The sequence below is a fragment of the Bombus pascuorum genome, chromosome 1, assembly GCF_905332965.1.
Source record: "Bombus pascuorum chromosome 1, iyBomPasc1.1, whole genome shotgun sequence".
NCBI classification, from domain to species: domain Eukaryota; kingdom Metazoa; phylum Arthropoda; class Insecta; order Hymenoptera; family Apidae; genus Bombus; species Bombus pascuorum.
The window spans coordinates 12259625-12277781 of record NC_083488.1 but is presented as its reverse complement, the minus strand read 5'-3'; the positions used below and the strand labels follow the sequence as shown (position 1 = coordinate 12277781).

Genomic DNA, 18157 nt, shown 5'->3' with positions numbered 1-18157 from the left:
CTTCTGGTGGCCAGACCGCAACTGGAAGTGGCGGCGATGATAATCGTTTCATTAAGTCCATACCTCCACTTACGTCGTCGACCAACTAGTTGACAGAGGTGGTGTACACAACAAACGAAACAGCTGTCGTTATTTATAATTGCCATGTGTCCAACGAAAACGCAAAGATCTCTTTGTATGTTAATCACACTAGTAAATTTACGCTAGTAAATACTGGCAATATGTCCTTTTCTTCTCAAACAAATATTATTCTCATAAAATGGTTAATATTTGAATGAAAAATAAAGTTTAAAATTTGTATTACTTATTTCTCCAGTCGTACTTCCTTTCTTCATAGATTGCATAAGATTGTTAACAAGGAATGATTTTTACTATACAATTAATTACATAACGCTCTGTTTGTTTTGCTTAAATTCTCAATAAGAGGGCATGAGGGGAAGTGTGATTTCAAGGCGGTCATCGAAACCGCTACTGTTATCGGCTGTTGCTGATAACGCGGCCGATGTAATGTACTGCATACTCAGCTAGAATTTTAAATGCTTGCTGGGTGTGCAGTAGTCGTTCACCTGGTCGGTTCAATAACCCTTTTCCTAACAAAAAACTGCTCATCGAAGAAGCGGACCCCGTTTCTGTGCTCATGAGTGCAGATAAGCATAAAATATTCCTTATGGAGTAGGAAATTAAAACGACAGTGCTCGATGAACAAAAAGTCTCAATGAACCCTTCACTTTAATGTCCATTTGATTGGAAATAACGTTTATCGGATATAGAAACCAGAATTATATATCTTCAGCGGCAGATGAATAATTTAATTTCACATTCCAATTTTTTAATTCTGAATTTCAATATTGAATTTTTATTTGAATTTGAATTAAAATTGAATTTTTTTACTTTAAATCTAACTTTTGTAAATTCTTGTTCTTTATTTAGAAATTTTAAATTTAAATTTCTGAATCTAAATATTTTAATTTCGAACTTTCAGAATTTGTCACTTATATTCTAAGGTTTTTAATTTTTATTTTGGAACGAATATCACCGAAAGGTTGACCGAGCAACGTAAATCGATGCCCGTTTGATCGATACCAATGTCGCGTACAAGATACAGTCACCATAGAAACGAAACATTTATGGTCAATGTCGCAGCAGAAATTGCAGCGTATTTTCAGTGTGTTCTGTGGAGATTATGCTTTGCTGTTCGGGAGCATTATGATACATTCACGAATCGATTGAGCCGCTAGTAATCTGAAAATGATCGAAATGCCGTGCATATGCAAAGAAAAAAAGGAGGATGCGGAGGGAGAGGAAATTTCTTTCGGTCCACGCACTGATGACATTTATCGAACCTGTAATCTTCCAACACGATTTATGTACCCACGTAAGTCTGTATAATTTATTAACGTGACGTTTTTCATATTTAACAAGTGACATGGTCTTAATTGTACGGCCAGATCGGTTCTCCACACATCAATCGATATTTTCAATTTTATTTTATTCTTTTATGAAAATATTTCTCTCAAACGTTTTATGAAGTTCGTTGAATTGGTTCGGAGATTGATTTCGCGTGTCGTGAAAACATCTCATTTCGCGGTAGACTACACGAGAAGAAGTTCTTCGTATTAAAACGATAACGTTCTGCTATTAATAAGTCAGTGTTGACGATCGGTACGTTCGTCGAAGCTTATCGGTAATACAGAACATTTTTGCACATGTCACAGGAACCTTTCACAAGATAGGTCTTGCTTAAAATATACGCGATTCCGTCACTTCATGTATTTTCCGTTTAAGAGATTAACTTCGTTTCGCGATAAAAGAAAAAAGATGATTTGAAGCGTGTCGAAATACATATATCTACGCTCAAGTTCACTTGTGAACGTCCATGTTTCTCAGATACGTTTCGTTTGCTATAAGAGTAAAGCGTGTATCTGACGCTCTCGGATATTAAAAACATCGCTTTAACATTTTCATTTGGAAATCACCTGTTTAAAATAAGAACACGTCTCTGGTTCGAATATTCATTTCGCGAAACATCGGCGTAACACTGTGAACGCTAGATTCAAAATTCTATAGCGTCGTGTTTCTCGGTGTCTCGAATAATGCGAAACGATCCTACAGGAAAATAACTTGCCCGACGCGAAACCTCGAATCACGAGATTGCGGTAGACGGTGAATAAATATGTCCTTTGAAATCTCAGCCATGCTTCCAGAACAGCGACAAAGAACAGTTTTCATATACGCGAAACGAACACATAACGTTGCATCGATAAAAATGCAGGCAGGGTTCCCGCGAAGGGTCCTTATCTCTCTAAAACTCCGTGGAAATTATGAATTTGAATATCAGCTACGAAGAAACAGCTACTTTGGATCGATGTGCAAACGTTGATTTCAATAAAATTGAATTTCAAGATGAAACGTCGCTATGTAACCGTATCATCCGCGGACACAGAGCCACTGTTAAAGCGGGCAACCGCGGGGCGTGTGTTTAAAATGAATAAAACATCCAATTTCCGCGGAACTGAACTTCATCGTCGAGTTATACTGTACACGGTATGGCTGATATATTTGTCCAATCGCATCTGACGAACGGTAACCGTCCGTTTGTTCCCTTGGCTGCACATCGAAACTCTGCTCTTCCACGCGTTCAGTGCGTATCCAGCATCTGAGCACACCATGTGCTTCCTCTTGCTCGTTTATCTCCTCTTATCGGTCACCACTCAAGACGTTCGCGCGGAGGAAATCGACTGCCAAGTTTATAACCATCTTTACGTTTGTCTGGCCAACGGCGTGTTATACAGTGTCGCGTTCGAGGATGTCAACGCGGTGCAGACGATCGAGGACATAGAGCTACACCTGGAGGGTCTTGGGATCATCGACATAGCCAAGGACGCTTTTCTCGAAGTCAGCAACTCGTCCGCCTTGTACATTCGTGACAACCAGTTGTCTACGATTTTTAGACACTATTTCGCTGGTTTAGACCAACTGACGTATTTGGATCTGAAGAATAACAGTATAACCGAGATAGAAGACGGCGCCTTTGCCAAATTGCACAGTCTAGAAACGTTGCTGCTGGATAACAATAATATTACTGCGTTTCGACCTGGAATGTGGAAGGGTCTCGCCGATCTTCGTGAGTTGTACGCCACAAATAACAATATTGCCTTGAAAAGAAACATATTCAGAGGACTTCGACATTTGGAAACCTTGGCGTTGGATTGTAACGGGATCACGGAGGTACCTATCGGAGCGTTTAATGGGCTGCCTCACATTGATCTCCTCTATCTGTCGAGAAATAAAATTTCGTCCCTGCAGCCCGAGGTTTTTCGTGGTCTTGGTGAAATCAACGAACTAGACCTGGGACGGAATCGATTGAAAAATGTGTCTGGAGGAATTTTCCGACATCTGAAAAACTTAAATTCTCTGTGGCTGAACGGGAATCAAATTGTCATGCTGAAGGGGGACGCTTTCGAGGGATTGGATAATTTGTTGCTTTTATTCTTGAACAGCAACGAACTGCGTTTTGTGGACATGTCCGCTTTCGTCAAGATGAAGAACGTTACCATCGACCCAGGCTTCAAGATAGCCGGGACGACTATTGATAATGTTTCCAAAGTGCAAGGACGATTTCGGTGCAGCAACGTCGAGTATCAGCTGCCCTACGAGTGCACAGAGATCGACTCTCAAGTTCATTAAAATACGGTTTACAGAGTGAACAGTGTTGCTTCGATATAGAAACGCGAATCTCTATCCGAAACGTCGTTTGACAAATTTTTAGTTATATAGGATATGCTTGTTAATGATGATTTATGTAAAGTATTTGAAAATATACTAATACAACGAAACAGAGACGTTACACTGCATTCATCTATTTAGGGGTAAAGTACAAGTTTATCCGATAAAAGTCGTTTTTCTAGGAGTGTTCAAAGGATACCGCCAGGACGAGAGTCCGCCTCCGCATCCTTGTTACAGGAGCACGTCGATGGATTACGGATGGTACGCACCGACGATTCATACTGTGCCCACCTCTTATTATCCACGAAATACTTGTTTCAGCGACAACCAGGCCCGTGGTGGCATGTACCGTAATTGCTCGCTCAATACGGAACTGGATAAAAGCATAGTTTAATTTTTTTGCTGATCCTTTTAAACCATAATTTTTTTCAATTTGTTTAGATCACACTATCTTTTGCAAAGTAAATTGTAGTTTCGTATCGATGGTGTACTATATAATGTATCAAATAAATTTAAAAAATGTGAAACTTGTACATTAAAAGGCGCTAAAGATTAAATCGTATTTGATATTTAAGAAAGTATAATTTGATACTTCAAGTCTTTATGACTAGAAATTATTTTGATAATTTTTATATTTAAAAAATATTTCTAAATTAATTGGTGATGAGGTTATGAGATTGACAACAGTCAGAAGTATAATATTTTATTTTGTTTTTATTGTTACAGTTTAGCCTTGACGTATTGCAGTAATCGTATTTCAACGAGAACCTAGTCGAGCTACGCAGAATTACACGGTGTCCCGAAATCTAGCACAGAATCGAAAGTCGTTCTTCTTCTCATACGATCGCGACTACTGGGATTTATCGTTCACGTACTTTTTTTTTGACTAACTTTGTTTGTCTTCGTTACAGCTTCATTTAGGATTTAGTAATCAGGGCCTGAAAGTTACTCTGTGTTACTCGACCTCGGAAGTAATTACGACATTTTATAATTTTTAAGTGCATGTCATTCATCCATTACGCTGCTTGGTATGACCATCATAGAAGTAATTATAACTTCAACATATATATATATATATAAGAGTTTTTAATACTTCAATGCCTTAACAACCATATGACGACTCCGAAAATGTTTTTGACAACATTTCACAGTCCAATATGGCAATATTCTTAATTTCCTGTTGGTATGCAATGGATGAATACACGATTCTAGTTGGAGAAACTCTGTGACGTATGTCCATATTCGTTTGTTAACAGGCCACGTCGATCGTCTTACGGAGACACCATAAAGATATTCCATGTTTGATAGTACGACATGAGACCAGTATAGTCAGAAATAATCACAATAATCAGAAACACGCGACAGTTTATTCTTCCTCACGTGGCCCCTTTAATTCGTTCTTATTCAGTTATATGTAACTTTGCTTCTCGAAAAATTCCTCTATTCGGTGCTTCATTCGTTGAAAAATTTTCCACGATTGCGTCATGTATTAAAACTCTTTCAGCGGTCTCGTGTGAAGAAACGCGCAAAAGAGAACGACGCAGAATCGCTATAAAATCTTTCCAGATCAATCGAATCAGTCGTCGATAAGAGTCGTGGGGCACGTTAAAGCGTCGATCAAAATTTTACACGAAGTTAGCACAAAACATCGGCCCATCGGTATCGCAAACGAAGTTCGCAAAATACACTGAATTTAATACAATATTCAACAGTACCTTTTGTGCTCCGTTTGGTATGCGTTGGCCATTCGTGTCGTCGTTATAGACATTTTTTTCTTTTTATCGCGACAAACGCGATGTCGCGATTACGAAGACACTTGACCCCTAATGAAAATTTGATTAAGGCCATAAAATGATCACCGAGCGTCGAGTGTCGTTTGCCATCGCGAGGAAGACTCTCTTGATGTTCCATGAAACGGAGTGCTCGTTACCTATCGACCACCGCAGGTTATCATGAGATCCCTCGGTGAAAAGGGCCGTTGCACTTCGATTACTCACGGATAGTGAATAGAAAACGGTCAAAAACGTTTTCGTGGTATCTCAAGAAGCTTAGAGGAACGATCTTGTTAGGCTTTCGTCCGTAAATACCTTTCAACGTTGAACCAATGGGAAGAGATCGGTAACGAGCGCTCGACGTGTGCCCCAAGACCGATACCTCTTTACATATGTCCTTGAGTATTTATACACAAACCTATACATTGTACTACTTGTTATTTTTTCCCGTATTTTTTCAATGTGCTGCACTTACGTGGTACGCTTACTTGGATTAGAACTACCCCCATTTACTTTGATGATGAATCCTTAACAGCTAAAACGATGACAGATAGAACTCGCATTTTACTCGCATTTTTAATTTTTAAACATTCCTTCTTACCTTGTTCTCTTATACTTGGCGGTTAGATAAAGGTAATAAATGGTCGTACGATCGGAGAACTCGTAATAATTGCGTTCAATTCGAGCGATCATTTCGGCGAAACGCCGCGTCGTGATCGCTGCCCACTCGACCGCGATGATTCGTTGTCCACTTGATATCTTATAATCACACGCTTAAAACACCCGTCATCAATATTAAGCGGTCTTGACTGTGAGCACGGGAGAAAAATAAACGAGCAAATGCGATCGACGACAGGGCGATCGCGAACAGTACGCGTGATCCAACGATCGAGATCGATCGTTCAGTAAAGCGACGATTCTTTAGTGAAATAACCAACGAATGAATTGCAAAGATCTTGATAGTTGGATCGCGCGCTGTTTCAGCGAAATGTTCTAAATGACTTCGCGACGCATCTAGGATACGCGCGCCGCGAAAGAGAACATCGAGATTAATAGTAACTAACTTGCTACTCTTTTACATTACTTGCTCATTTCACATGTCTCGTTTGAGAATGGTGAACGCCCGTGGCACGTTACTCTACTCGTGATACCTTATATTGTCATACAATTGATATCGAATATCGGCATAACAAAGATACGTCCTGTGCTTCGGTGACTCTAATCGAAGATTCGATATAAATTAATCGACGATAAGAGACACCGGTCCATTTCCCGAGCAAAATGTAGCCCTAGTCGCACGAGAACGTTCCATTTTCATTCTTTTTCTTCTTTTTTCTTCCGTAACTGTATTCGCTTTTCTTTTCGGGTTACAATAGCATTCCGATTGATTTACAATTAATTAGACCTGAAGCACCCTTACACTTTACAACGTCGTTTAATACGTTCCTAGAATAATAGACATAGAATGTTATGTTGTTTATGTTATAATGTTATGTGTATATATAATATGTCGTGTTTATATATTCATGTGTTGAGAATACGAGTGTTAAGTAATTATAATACATGTGAATTTTTTTTATACGTGAGGAAATAGTCATGGACACCTCGTCGCTTTTTCGGGAAGCAGCGGGGTAGTGTCGGACTTACCGACTAAAATCACACCGTGACCTACCTAATGCTTAATAGGAGTGCCCCGGGAATAATACATGTGACTAGCACTCATTGAAATCAAGAAGGTAACATACGGTTACATATAGAGCCTACCGTATTCTTAACTAGCCTACGATGATAATCTCACCTTAACGATTGTTATTGTTAACGCTATTATTATTACCCTAAGTTTCGTTACACATAGACATTGATTAATCATAATTAGAAAGACGAACGTTCGCGTTGATCGAGGCGAAATCCGGAAATATCGTCCAGCCGGCCAGATTCTACTCCTATGAGAAGGTTGCTTGATAATATTCACCCCTTCCACATATTCGTTGTAATTAGTCTCGTATAGTATTTTGGTGTTTCGTTTCACGAGCTGAGAAGTATCGATAAGGAATGAAGAAAGTGGACGAAAATTATTGGTGTTCGTGAACGAATCGTTTAAATGGAGTAAGGAAAAGGAACGATTCGATCGTGGCGTAACTTTCTGTTTGATTCACGACCGAAGGAATATATTAATATAGGCGTAAGTGAACCTATATAAACACGAATATTGCGACGTGATTTGAACTCGAAGTCACTAGAAAGAAAATTCCTAAAAGAAGGGAAAGTAACGAGGTACTAAATTGGCAGCGAACGCCATGAGCTAAGATCGCTAATTCGACTGGCGCACGACAGGATTTGGCCCCGATTTTTTGCGTCAAACGCTCGATAACTATTTTTCGATACTCGGCGAGATGATTAGAATTATCACTTGCCGTATTCTACAGTCTAACTTTTGCTATTTCGAAGTATTGCATCATGATCTTACGGTGATTCAAGCACCGTGAAAAAAGCTACGAAACAACGATAGTAACACAAAATTACACTACCGCTGCGTTATCATCGAGCCTGGTCTGTTTTCTCGTTCTCTTCTTTCCGCTTTTTTTTTCATTTTTAATTATTTTTCTGTTAGAGCTTACCTTATACGATGTCGTTATCCAAGACATCTAAATTAGTTCCACGACCTTGAAAGTATTTCTAAGAATGGTAAATCTTAACCAACAACGATATTATAGTGACGCAAGGATCCTAAATAAGATTAGCCTAGTAGTAATATTATTACTTCCGGCAAGAAGGAAATAGAGATTGAATGACGAAAATTCGGCGCAAAGAAGCACTGTGCTTTTTTTCTAAACTAGACTCGAATTTACGAAGCGATGCGAGTCTTCATATAGATTAAAGAATCCATTAGCCTGCCAAATTACGCTGACACGTGGCTACGACGAAATCAAACGCAGTGTGGGCACATAAACACGTTTAAAACTAATGGGAAGATGTTGTAACAGTGCTGCTCACTACATCACACGGGCACTAGAACAAATTACAATGTCGTCGATCAAAGATTCTTATAAGATCAAGCAGCATGAAATGCCTAACAATGTGATTTCTGTGTTCTGTTTGGTGTTCTGTTTGATTTGATCATCTATTCGATTTTAACGAATAACTAATTATTTTCAAATTATATCTGTAAATTTAAAGGTCTAAACGTCTAAAACTAAATTAAACATTAACTCATTTCAAGAAAATATTGTCAATGTCAACGAAATGATTGATATGCTTATAAGAATTGGCGTTAAATCGACAAATATGCGATGAACACATCTGTACAAAACACTGTAACGTTGCATAAAGAAGTTATCTCGTATAGTTACAAATGTAGATGATGATCGTTTTGCGGATTCGATTCCACAAGTTCTACCCTTAAATGGATAATCGCTGTGATTTTTCCGAAGAAGCGTGCTTGTTAAGTGACTAGTCGTCGTAGGTATCGAAGTCAATGCCGTTAATTCGTCTAGGCTGCAACAACACTTGAACCCAACTGCCTCTTCTATCTCATCTTTTTCTATCCTATCTTGTGCTTAGACTTGCACCCCTGAGATATTCGTTATCTTTAACCGCGTCTACGTATCAGTACAGATTCTGTATCGTATCGAAAGCATCCATCTTAACGAATCTATCAAGCTTTCGCGTTTCGCTTCTCCTCGTGCGTCGTGGCGTCAGCTCTGAAAGCCAGTCTCAGTAGCAGCTTTCGTTCTTCGAGGATCATTTTTGTACTTTATCGGGCAACTACAACTTTTTCAACTGTGAAGATTGTCCAGGATTGTTTGTTACATGTTCTTATTTAGTTATCCCTTAAAGTACTATTTTTTCCAATGTCGGTAGGTCCGATAATCTATTTCTGCAAGTCTGATTTTACTTAGATCGTACGTACGAGCGAGTTTTTGAACTAAATCGCAAAATTATACAGCCTTTTATAACGTTAATTCCAGAAGCTTCTGCTCTATTCTCTCACTGTTCTATTCACTCTAAACACTCTTTAAGACTATTTTCTTTCCCTACGTGTCATTGCCTATCGTAATGATGAATAATTTTTAAATAAAAATTAAGCGTGAAAGAAAGTGAATCTAAATGCACTAAATCGCGAACGGTGAGGAACGAAAAAGAATAAAGTTGTAGTATCGAGCTACCGCGAATATCGACGAACGATAATAGGCTCGCTTGTTCGATCGATTGACGTTTCGAGTGATACCAACGTCTTCGTTTGCTGTTGATCATACTTTGGACGGTGTACCTGCACTTATCCACGGTATCGAGGTGCCTGATGAATCAATAAGCAGCTCGTTAAAGATGATCATGCGAAAAGGTAAAACGATGCACGCGTTTAGTATATAAAAAGTACAAACAACAGAGAGATTCTCATGGTTAAGTGCATAGTAAAAAGTGCACGTTGACACGCGCTTCGACTACTTTGAATAGGTAAGAAACGTGACAAGAAGGGCACTTAAGTATTCAAGGCACTTCAAAAACCAAACCATTGGACGTCTATTACTTGGAAATTAACTCGTAACCGTTGTAACCGTTTGTAACACTATGTAACCGTTTGTAACACTATGTAACCGTTTGTAATCGTTTAAATTCGTGTACCATGTACCTTCTAACAAATGACTAATGTATTAATTTACATCTATATACACACACAGGAATATCGATCAATTAGTCGTGCAATAGAGCATTGATCAAGTTCACGTCTTTGCGTTCATTTACTTGATATTTCTAAATTCGATAAAGCAATGTGTTGATAATAGGAGACAAGAAATCAGAACGAGAGGAGGCAATACATTCCTTTTACAATCCTATGCGTTCCTCTACTATATTCTTGCAACTTTTTTTTATACGTGAGGGAATAGTCATAGACACCCCGCCGCTCTTCCGTGCAGCGGTGGGGCGGTGTCAGATTTATCGACAAAAACGCCAGGGGTGCCCCGGGGCTATATTCGAAAGGCTATGTAACAGAACAAACTACACTTTTTCCTTTATATGTGAGGAAATCGTCATGAACACCTCGCCGCTCTTCTGGGATGCGGCGGGGTAGTGTCGGACTTACCGACTAAAGCTCCACGGTAGCCTGCCTGACGCTCACCAGCGGTGCCCTGGGTCCTCCTTATATTCTTGCAACATTTTTTTTTATACGTGAGGAAATAGTCATAGATACCCCGCCGCTCTTTCGTGGAACGGTGGGGCAGTGCCAGATTTATCGACAAAAACGTCAGGGGTGCCCTGGGACTATATTCGAAACATTATGAAACGGAACAAACTACTCTCTTTTTTATACGTAAGGAAATCGTCATGGACACCTCGCCGCTCTTCTGGGAAGCGGTGGGGTAGTGTCGGACTTACCGACTAAAACTCCACGGTGGCCCGCCTGACGCTCAACAGCGGTGTCCTGGGACCTTCTTATATACTTGCAACATCTTTTTTATTTATACGTGAGGAAATAGTCATAGACACCCCGCCGCTCCTCCGTGCAGCAGTGGGGTAGTGTCAGAATTATCGACAAAAACGTCAGTGGTGCCCCGGGACTATATTCGAAACACTATGTAACGGAACAAACTACACTTTTTTTTTTTATACGTAAGGAAATCGTCATGGACACCTCGCCGCTCTTCTGGGAAGCGGCGGGGTAGTGTCGGACTTACCGACTGAAACTCCACGATGCCCGCCTGACGCTCAACAGGGCTGCCCCGGGATCTCCTTATGTTTTTGCAACTAACGTAGGTTTAAGTAAAATTAATTTTCCTATGTCCCTCTTTGACAAAAGTCGCATAATCGAAATGTGAAATTAAATCAGAACAGAATATTAAACGGACGAACTTATTATAGTTCTTTTCAAAGCTGACACCACGAGGTCTATCTTTCGTCGTAATACGTTTATCAGCTCTTACGCTAAGGTAAATTGAGATCATTTGGACAATTGTAGTAAAAATAAAGGACGCATATTCTGAAGTTAAAGACATCAACGCAGGGGTACCGCAAGGAAGCGTCTTAGAACCAATATTATACACACTATACACGACCAACGTACCAATAACTACCAACAGCAAAACTGATATTCGCGGACGACACGGCTGTACTAGTCAGGCACACTAATCCAGAAACAGCAGTCACGTTACTACAAGAGCATATCACAAAAATAGAAAAATGGCTAGAAGATAAACAAATAAAAGCAAACTCCAGTAAATGCAACCATATTACATTTACACTAACCACCGGAAACCACCAAATATCCAATTAAATGGCACGCATATAACACGAACAAGGTAAATTAAATACCTAAGACTCCACTTAGGCACACAACTGACATGGAAGCAACATACTGCCTAACTAGTCGAAACTCTAAACACAGCATGGAAAATAAACTAAAAATTTACAAAACGATAACGAAACCAATTTGGTCGTACAGAATACGATTATGGGGAACAGCAGCAATAAGCCACATAAATAAACTAGAGTCGCTAGAGTCGAAGATACTCAGAACAATAGTCAACGTCCCATGGTATGTCAAAAACAAGGATATACGCAAAGACTTAAAAATACCAACGGTCAAAGAAGAAATCGGCAGGTACGCAAAAAAATACAAGGAAAGAACAGCAACACATCTAAACCAGCTAGCTGCTGAAGCGAGCAAAACTTTCATAAAAAGAAGACTAAAGAAAAAACACTCCACTGACCTTACTAAAGAAATAAAATAGACAAACTTAAAGATGGTATCCCGTTGGAGATAACCATCCACATGTTATTTAGCAATAAAGCTAGAAAAGTTTACCGAATGTCCAGCTGGACAAATTGTTAAGTACAAATTAAATAATAAAGAAAAAAGAAAAATTTGGACAAAGACGTTTCGTTCTCTCTTTTCGCTTTCGTCGATTGGTTTTTACTTCGCAAATCCAGATCCTTCTCCAGCGGGTACTGAATCAAAGGAGCTTCAATAGAATCAAGTTAATTAGGCAAGCAAACACGACTATATTTGCAGATCATCAAAAGGTTGCTTGGTGTGCTTCGGATTTTTTGCACGATCGCAAAGAATCGCGATTTACTGAATGCCCATGTTTTTTTTTTTAATCATTCTCGCGGCAACTAGCGGCCGCATCCCTTTCGCTTCCCGTTCCTAGTTCACGAACCCGTTTATTACATTTTGATTTCATCGGTAATTGTTCTTAAAGCCTACGGAGCAACGAACATCTCTTTTTTCATGAATTTTCAGCAAGCGTGCCAAGTCGCCTTACGCAAGCTCCTTTTTTCCTTTACAAATGACCTACAAATGCGTGAAAATTTAGGAAAAAGAAACAGTTCGTTATCGGAATGCAGGACAGTTTTCAACATCGAGATGCTCAATACTATTCGAGACAATGAATTTTGAATAATCCAAATCGAAAGGTCGCCGGCCGAGGAATTACACTTTTTGCAGGCCGAAACGTATCATTGTTCAAGAACCGGCGACTCTGCAGAAGAATTTTTTCATTTCTCCCTCACCATAAGTCCCGTTTATTAGACCAAACGTTTGCGTTATTCACATGCACGATGTCAAAGTACTGCCCGTGTTTCGAAATCCTAATGACTATTTGTGCGCTTAAGATACAGACTGGTCGATCTTGTTCTTCCATTGGCCCGGCAATGAGTGCCGGGCGATCGATCCGAAGTCTTCTCTAGCCAAATGTTCAGTATAATGCCCGAATCTCCTCTTTTTTTGTTTTCCTCAATCATTTTGAATGACGTCGGCTTACAAATACTTTTTAATAATTTTACAAATATGTATTTTACTGCAGGACTTCCATCAGCCATTTAAATTTATAACTCATCTTCCATTTTTTCCTCTCTGCAGCTTTCTCGTTCTTTTCATTCCGCATCATTCCCGTTCCCTCGCCTTTAGACAATGCTATAATCGAAAGTTAAGCCTAAAAAGTGGACGCCTGAAGTAAAGTCGGATGAGGAGATGACAGGGGCCTATGGTACTGTTGCCTGTTGGAATCGAAAAACCAAGTGGCGGCGTTCCCCGTAAACGAGACGAGTATGCAGAACGGATACGTCGATGGTAACGAAACATAACTGGACACTTGGAAAAGTATTCATTCTTTTACTATTTTAACCTGAGAGAATTTTCCCTAGCCACTATGTAAATGCTGAATACATCGAATACATAGAATCTACATTACGATTTTTTTATTTTTTTACTTTTTAATATACATAAACGACCACGACTTTTTCTTTAAATCCCCCATTAATTTTTACTTACCCTCCCCTTATCGAAAATACGTAGTTAATATTTGAATAACAACCGATGCGTTGAATACGCAATATCGATTAATAATCAAGTACAGAGTAATAGCAACGCGATTAGCAAGAATTCTAGAAGAATAAATTTCCAACGATATTTTCTTTCGCTCAACGTAATCGAATGGCAAGAAACGAATGAACTATTGAATTGATAAAAAACGAAAAGTTAAGTTATGTTTATGTTTATACACATCGCCGTGGACCGTTAGCAAAATTTACATTGTTATATGGCGTCCAGTGTGGGACGCGAACGTCATTTAGATGAGCTTGATGATCTACAAATATATCGACTATATTATATATTCCTTTCCAGTACATTTTCATATTCGACAAATTAATTTAAATACATCTTCCAACTGTTTAACAAAAATCCTATAATTGCAAAATTATTCCTATACATCACTGATAATGAAGAAGCTATATAAAAAAATACGATCTTTCGTTAAAAATATTAAGTAACTCATTTACATTTTAAATACTTTTTTTCACTAACTTAAATTTTATGATAATCCTAACATGATCTCCTTTGCTCCAGTACACTTTCGTTCGAAAAATTTACATGTCTCCAAAGATTCCTGCAAACGTTTTCCGAAGGTTCTTCATGGTGTCTTCGGTGTCTTCGCTCTGGGATTGACTGCCTTGTCTGTGAAAAGGTACTCTCGATGTTGGAACATCTTCTTGGCGTCGACCAACCGATGGAGCGCTGCTCACTGTACTCGATTGCGATGCTGCAGATAAATAAATAAATATTTCGATATTTTAGTTATCCTTGATTTAATTATATTTCAATAATTATAAACCGAATCCATAGTTCTTACGAACCTTGAGAATCGCGACGTTGCAGTTGATGGTGGCTGTCAGAACTAGTTACATCACCCGCCATTGCTGTCGTGGAACCCATGGAACCTAAGCTCCCTATGCTAGCCATGGACCCCATGCTTCCATGCGATCCTAGCGGAGCTGTTGGTGGCACAGTGCGATCTTCTACAGGACTCGTTGCCTGACTGGATCCAGACATCGATCCTCTGGATGTCGTTTTTGTCAACACGCTTGGAGGTCGACAACATGCCTAGATATAGGACGAAATAATGCATCATGTGATAAAAATTTGTCGACTTATTAATTTTTATGATTTATAGTGGCTAAAAGTGGTATTGGCATATTATTGTATTTATTATAATTAGACTATGGATTTTTATGTAAATTAATATTTTTGAAAATACGATTAAGAAAATAGAATCTCTGTAGAAAATTGCTTTACCAATTATTGCAGAAAGTACTCTATTTTAGATATTTTGTATATTTTTTTATACTATGAGCATTTTGTGCAATTTTGCACTTTAAAATGTTCTATAAATATATACAAACCCGCAGTCTGATTAATTTAGTCTAAGCATATTAAATTTCGTGTCACTTTTTACCTGCATTTTCGCGGTGACAAGGTCTGCGATGTGACGACGGTCTTCCTCTTGTGAGTCTCCCATTAACGACAGCGCGCTATCATTCACCTCGATTATGTATTCTCGACCATCCTTCCCGACCAACAGCTCGATCGCACAGATATCCAATCCACCGAACAATTGGGCCACGTGATCAACCCAGGTGCGATGTCTTTCGCTTACGGCTAATTGCTCCAACATCGCCGAACCGGTGTTAGATTTCCAGTTTCCGCTTATGCTCTTCCGCCTGAGAGGAACGTCGACGATCGTGGTTGTTAATTAAATACGTTGCTATTCTTGTCGCAATTGTCTAGTTGGTTAACCCTCGACTGATAGAAGGCGGATGGATTAAAGTTTCGATCGTTCAAAAAGATATATTTAGAAAGGTGTAACATGACAACTTCTTGATCCTGCTTCGAGAATCGAATGACAATGTGCAGGATCCTGTATTGTTCTGTGAGTCATACAATGCGTATTACCATAAATATGCTTACATATTCAGTCACGTAAAATGTGAAAAAAATAGATGGATTTGAAACGATCCCAGCGCTGGTCGTTACATAACTCACGTTTCACCTTACCAGCCGAGAGTTAAGCTACGCGTTCTAATTTCCATTTTTGTACAGTGGGGAAACCGTAGTACCCATTGACAAGCTACTCGGTAACATTTGCAACGACAGATCACGGGATCGATCTGGCAGACATTTCGCGGCACTCACATGAACGCCTTGTAGTTATTGCCTATTTTCTGCACGTGAACGTCGTATTTGGTGTCGACGTACGGCTCCGACGTGCAATAAGTGTTCGCCAAAGCAGCCAAAGAGGCGAGATCTAGAAACTCTTGATTCGTCTCGGCACGGGCTTTTCCCACTCCACCGTGGGCGTGCCCGAGTTTCACCACAACCGGATAACGAGATGCACTCACCTGCAAAGACGATCAACGTTCAAAAAGAGAAAGAATTAATGCGTACACGGTGTTCGATCGCGAATCGATTGGCTCCGACTGCGTCACCAAACGACTTGTCGCATAACGACAACTCTTCAAACGTTGAACTGCAAACATTCTGCAATTCTGAATATATTTGATACTTCTCGGATGCATTTTCAACGTAGTATCGAGATTTCTGCGTGGAGAATCGATTAACAATGCACGCGTATTCTGCATTCCGCTCTAATCGACGGAAACCAGTCCGAAGGGACGCCTACAGCAATATCTCGGGCTAGTCTTCAATAACCGAATACATTAACCGACATCTATGGATGAAGATCAAAGTCAGCCGATATACAGGCGGTTGATTAAACAGTCTACGATATTCGCGTGGGCCGCAAGAGATTATTAAACGATGATGCTGCGTATTCGTTGCATCCGTCAGTTGATTCGTTCGGAACGATCTTCCAGGATCGTGAAACATATCCTCTCGAGATTTATTTTTCTTACGCGAACCGGAGCATGCTAAAAATATGCGTGATATGAGATGGGTATTTCATTCGATGTTGAAATAATTTCTTTGAAACGTAAGGCCGTCGGAAGTTTGCAAACCATACGTACCGGTTTCGTTCCTAGTAATTAAGATTCACTCGAAGCTTACGATCTTCAACCACAAATTTCACCCAATTCCATGGTAATCGAGTTAGGAAAAAAGGGTGAAGGCGACATAAAATGTGAACGCTCTCTCCTGGTTATCCCGTTAGCGCAGATAACCAAGGAATTCCTCGTTAAAAGAAACAAATCGGAGCCAGCCGAGCTTAAGTGGATAACTCCACTTAAATTGAACCTTAATCTCCTTCGTCCAGTTTTTCTCAGAACTTAGGACAACTTGGGGAATGTCAATCGATTCTTCGATATATATCATTTCCCATGAAATTCTTCGTACGTTTAATAGACACAAAGTTTATTTCTTTTCAAATCTACCGCGTTCTCTCTTTCAGAATTTAAAATTTCAGTTGATCGTTCAATATTTTCCACCTTCCTCAGAATTGTTCCTTGCAAAGTTCACGATACAAAATTGTTCAGCTTTTGTTTTTACTCGTGACGTAGAACAAAATTAAAAAATGAACCGTTCTCAGGCCAAAGTTAAATAATTCGACGTTACAACTTTTTTGAAATAATTTTGAAATAACACCAAAGCATTTGATCGATGCTTATCTTGGATTTGTGGAAACAAATGGTTCAGATGTTAATCGATCGTTAATTCTCTATGAAACTAGTTTGTGAAACATTTAATAGTCACAAAGCGCATGGCAATTTAGGAAACTAAATGACGGAGCTGTTTAAAAGCGACGTGGAAAAAGGAAGTGGTTGTTGAACGAATCGTCTCATGGGCGCACGTCCGGCCACCACAGGCTGCCTGCGCTGATTCTCCGATGGACAGTGCTCAAACCGTATCGTATCCACGTGTTTATGTCGGCACGTGGGTGTCGCAAAAGTGGCTTTCTGAGCACCGCTGGACGCGTGTCTGTTCCCCCGTGGCACGAACACCAACGACGGGGATCAACGGCGAGGGACACGGAGATAAATCATTTATCGTGCTCGAGGGGACTGTCGAGGACTCCGAGGGCAGACATACACAGGGGTGTCGCCTTCGATTTTGTTCGTCGTACTTGAACGCACTAAAAATAATGCGCCGTTCACGTCCGCGAAACCAACGTTTATATCTGCTGCGAAATTTTCGGTGATAATCCATCCAAGGTTATTTGGCGAATCACGCCCACTTTCGATAACGTTTGTCCAATTTTCTAATCGTTCCACACCATCATTGACTTCTACCCATGTTTTAAATTTAGAAACGTAAAAAATTAAATTCCGCTTTCATTAAAATATCTTATCTAATATCTCACAATTTAATTAGTGTATAATTTTATTTTAAACATTTCAATGTAACTTTAGAAATGCTGATTACTGAAAGATTA

General features: G+C 39.5%; 3 protein-coding genes across 4 annotated transcripts in view; 1 reads left to right on the top strand and 2 right to left on the bottom strand.

Annotated features, from left to right (window-relative positions):
* LOC132905162 (uncharacterized) overlaps nucleotides 1-18157 on the bottom strand; it is a 153597-nt gene that overhangs the window by 28132 nt on the left and 107308 nt on the right. The window lies entirely within an intron of this gene.
* Nucleotides 882-3842, top strand: LOC132905239 (insulin-like growth factor-binding protein complex acid labile subunit). Its single transcript, XM_060956356.1, has one exon. The coding sequence runs from the start codon at nucleotides 2668-2670 to the stop codon at nucleotides 3685-3687; it is 1020 nt and encodes a 339-aa protein (XP_060812339.1). The 5' UTR covers nucleotides 882-2667; the 3' UTR covers nucleotides 3688-3842.
* The window catches only part of LOC132905199 (synapsin), a 47761-nt gene continuing 34024 nt past the window's right edge, over nucleotides 4421-18157 (bottom strand). For both annotated transcript variants that reach the window (XM_060956240.1, XM_060956249.1), the window contains exons 7-11: nucleotides 15967-16172; nucleotides 15230-15494; nucleotides 14631-14877; nucleotides 10796-14536; nucleotides 4421-10359 (exon numbers count right to left, since the gene is read on the bottom strand). In XM_060956240.1, the coding sequence (XP_060812223.1) occupies nucleotides 14364-14536; nucleotides 14631-14877; nucleotides 15230-15494; nucleotides 15967-16172 (891 nt within the window). In that variant the 3' untranslated portion in view covers nucleotides 4421-10359; nucleotides 10796-14363. The remainder of the gene's footprint in view (nucleotides 10360-10795; nucleotides 14537-14630; nucleotides 14878-15229; nucleotides 15495-15966; nucleotides 16173-18157) is intronic.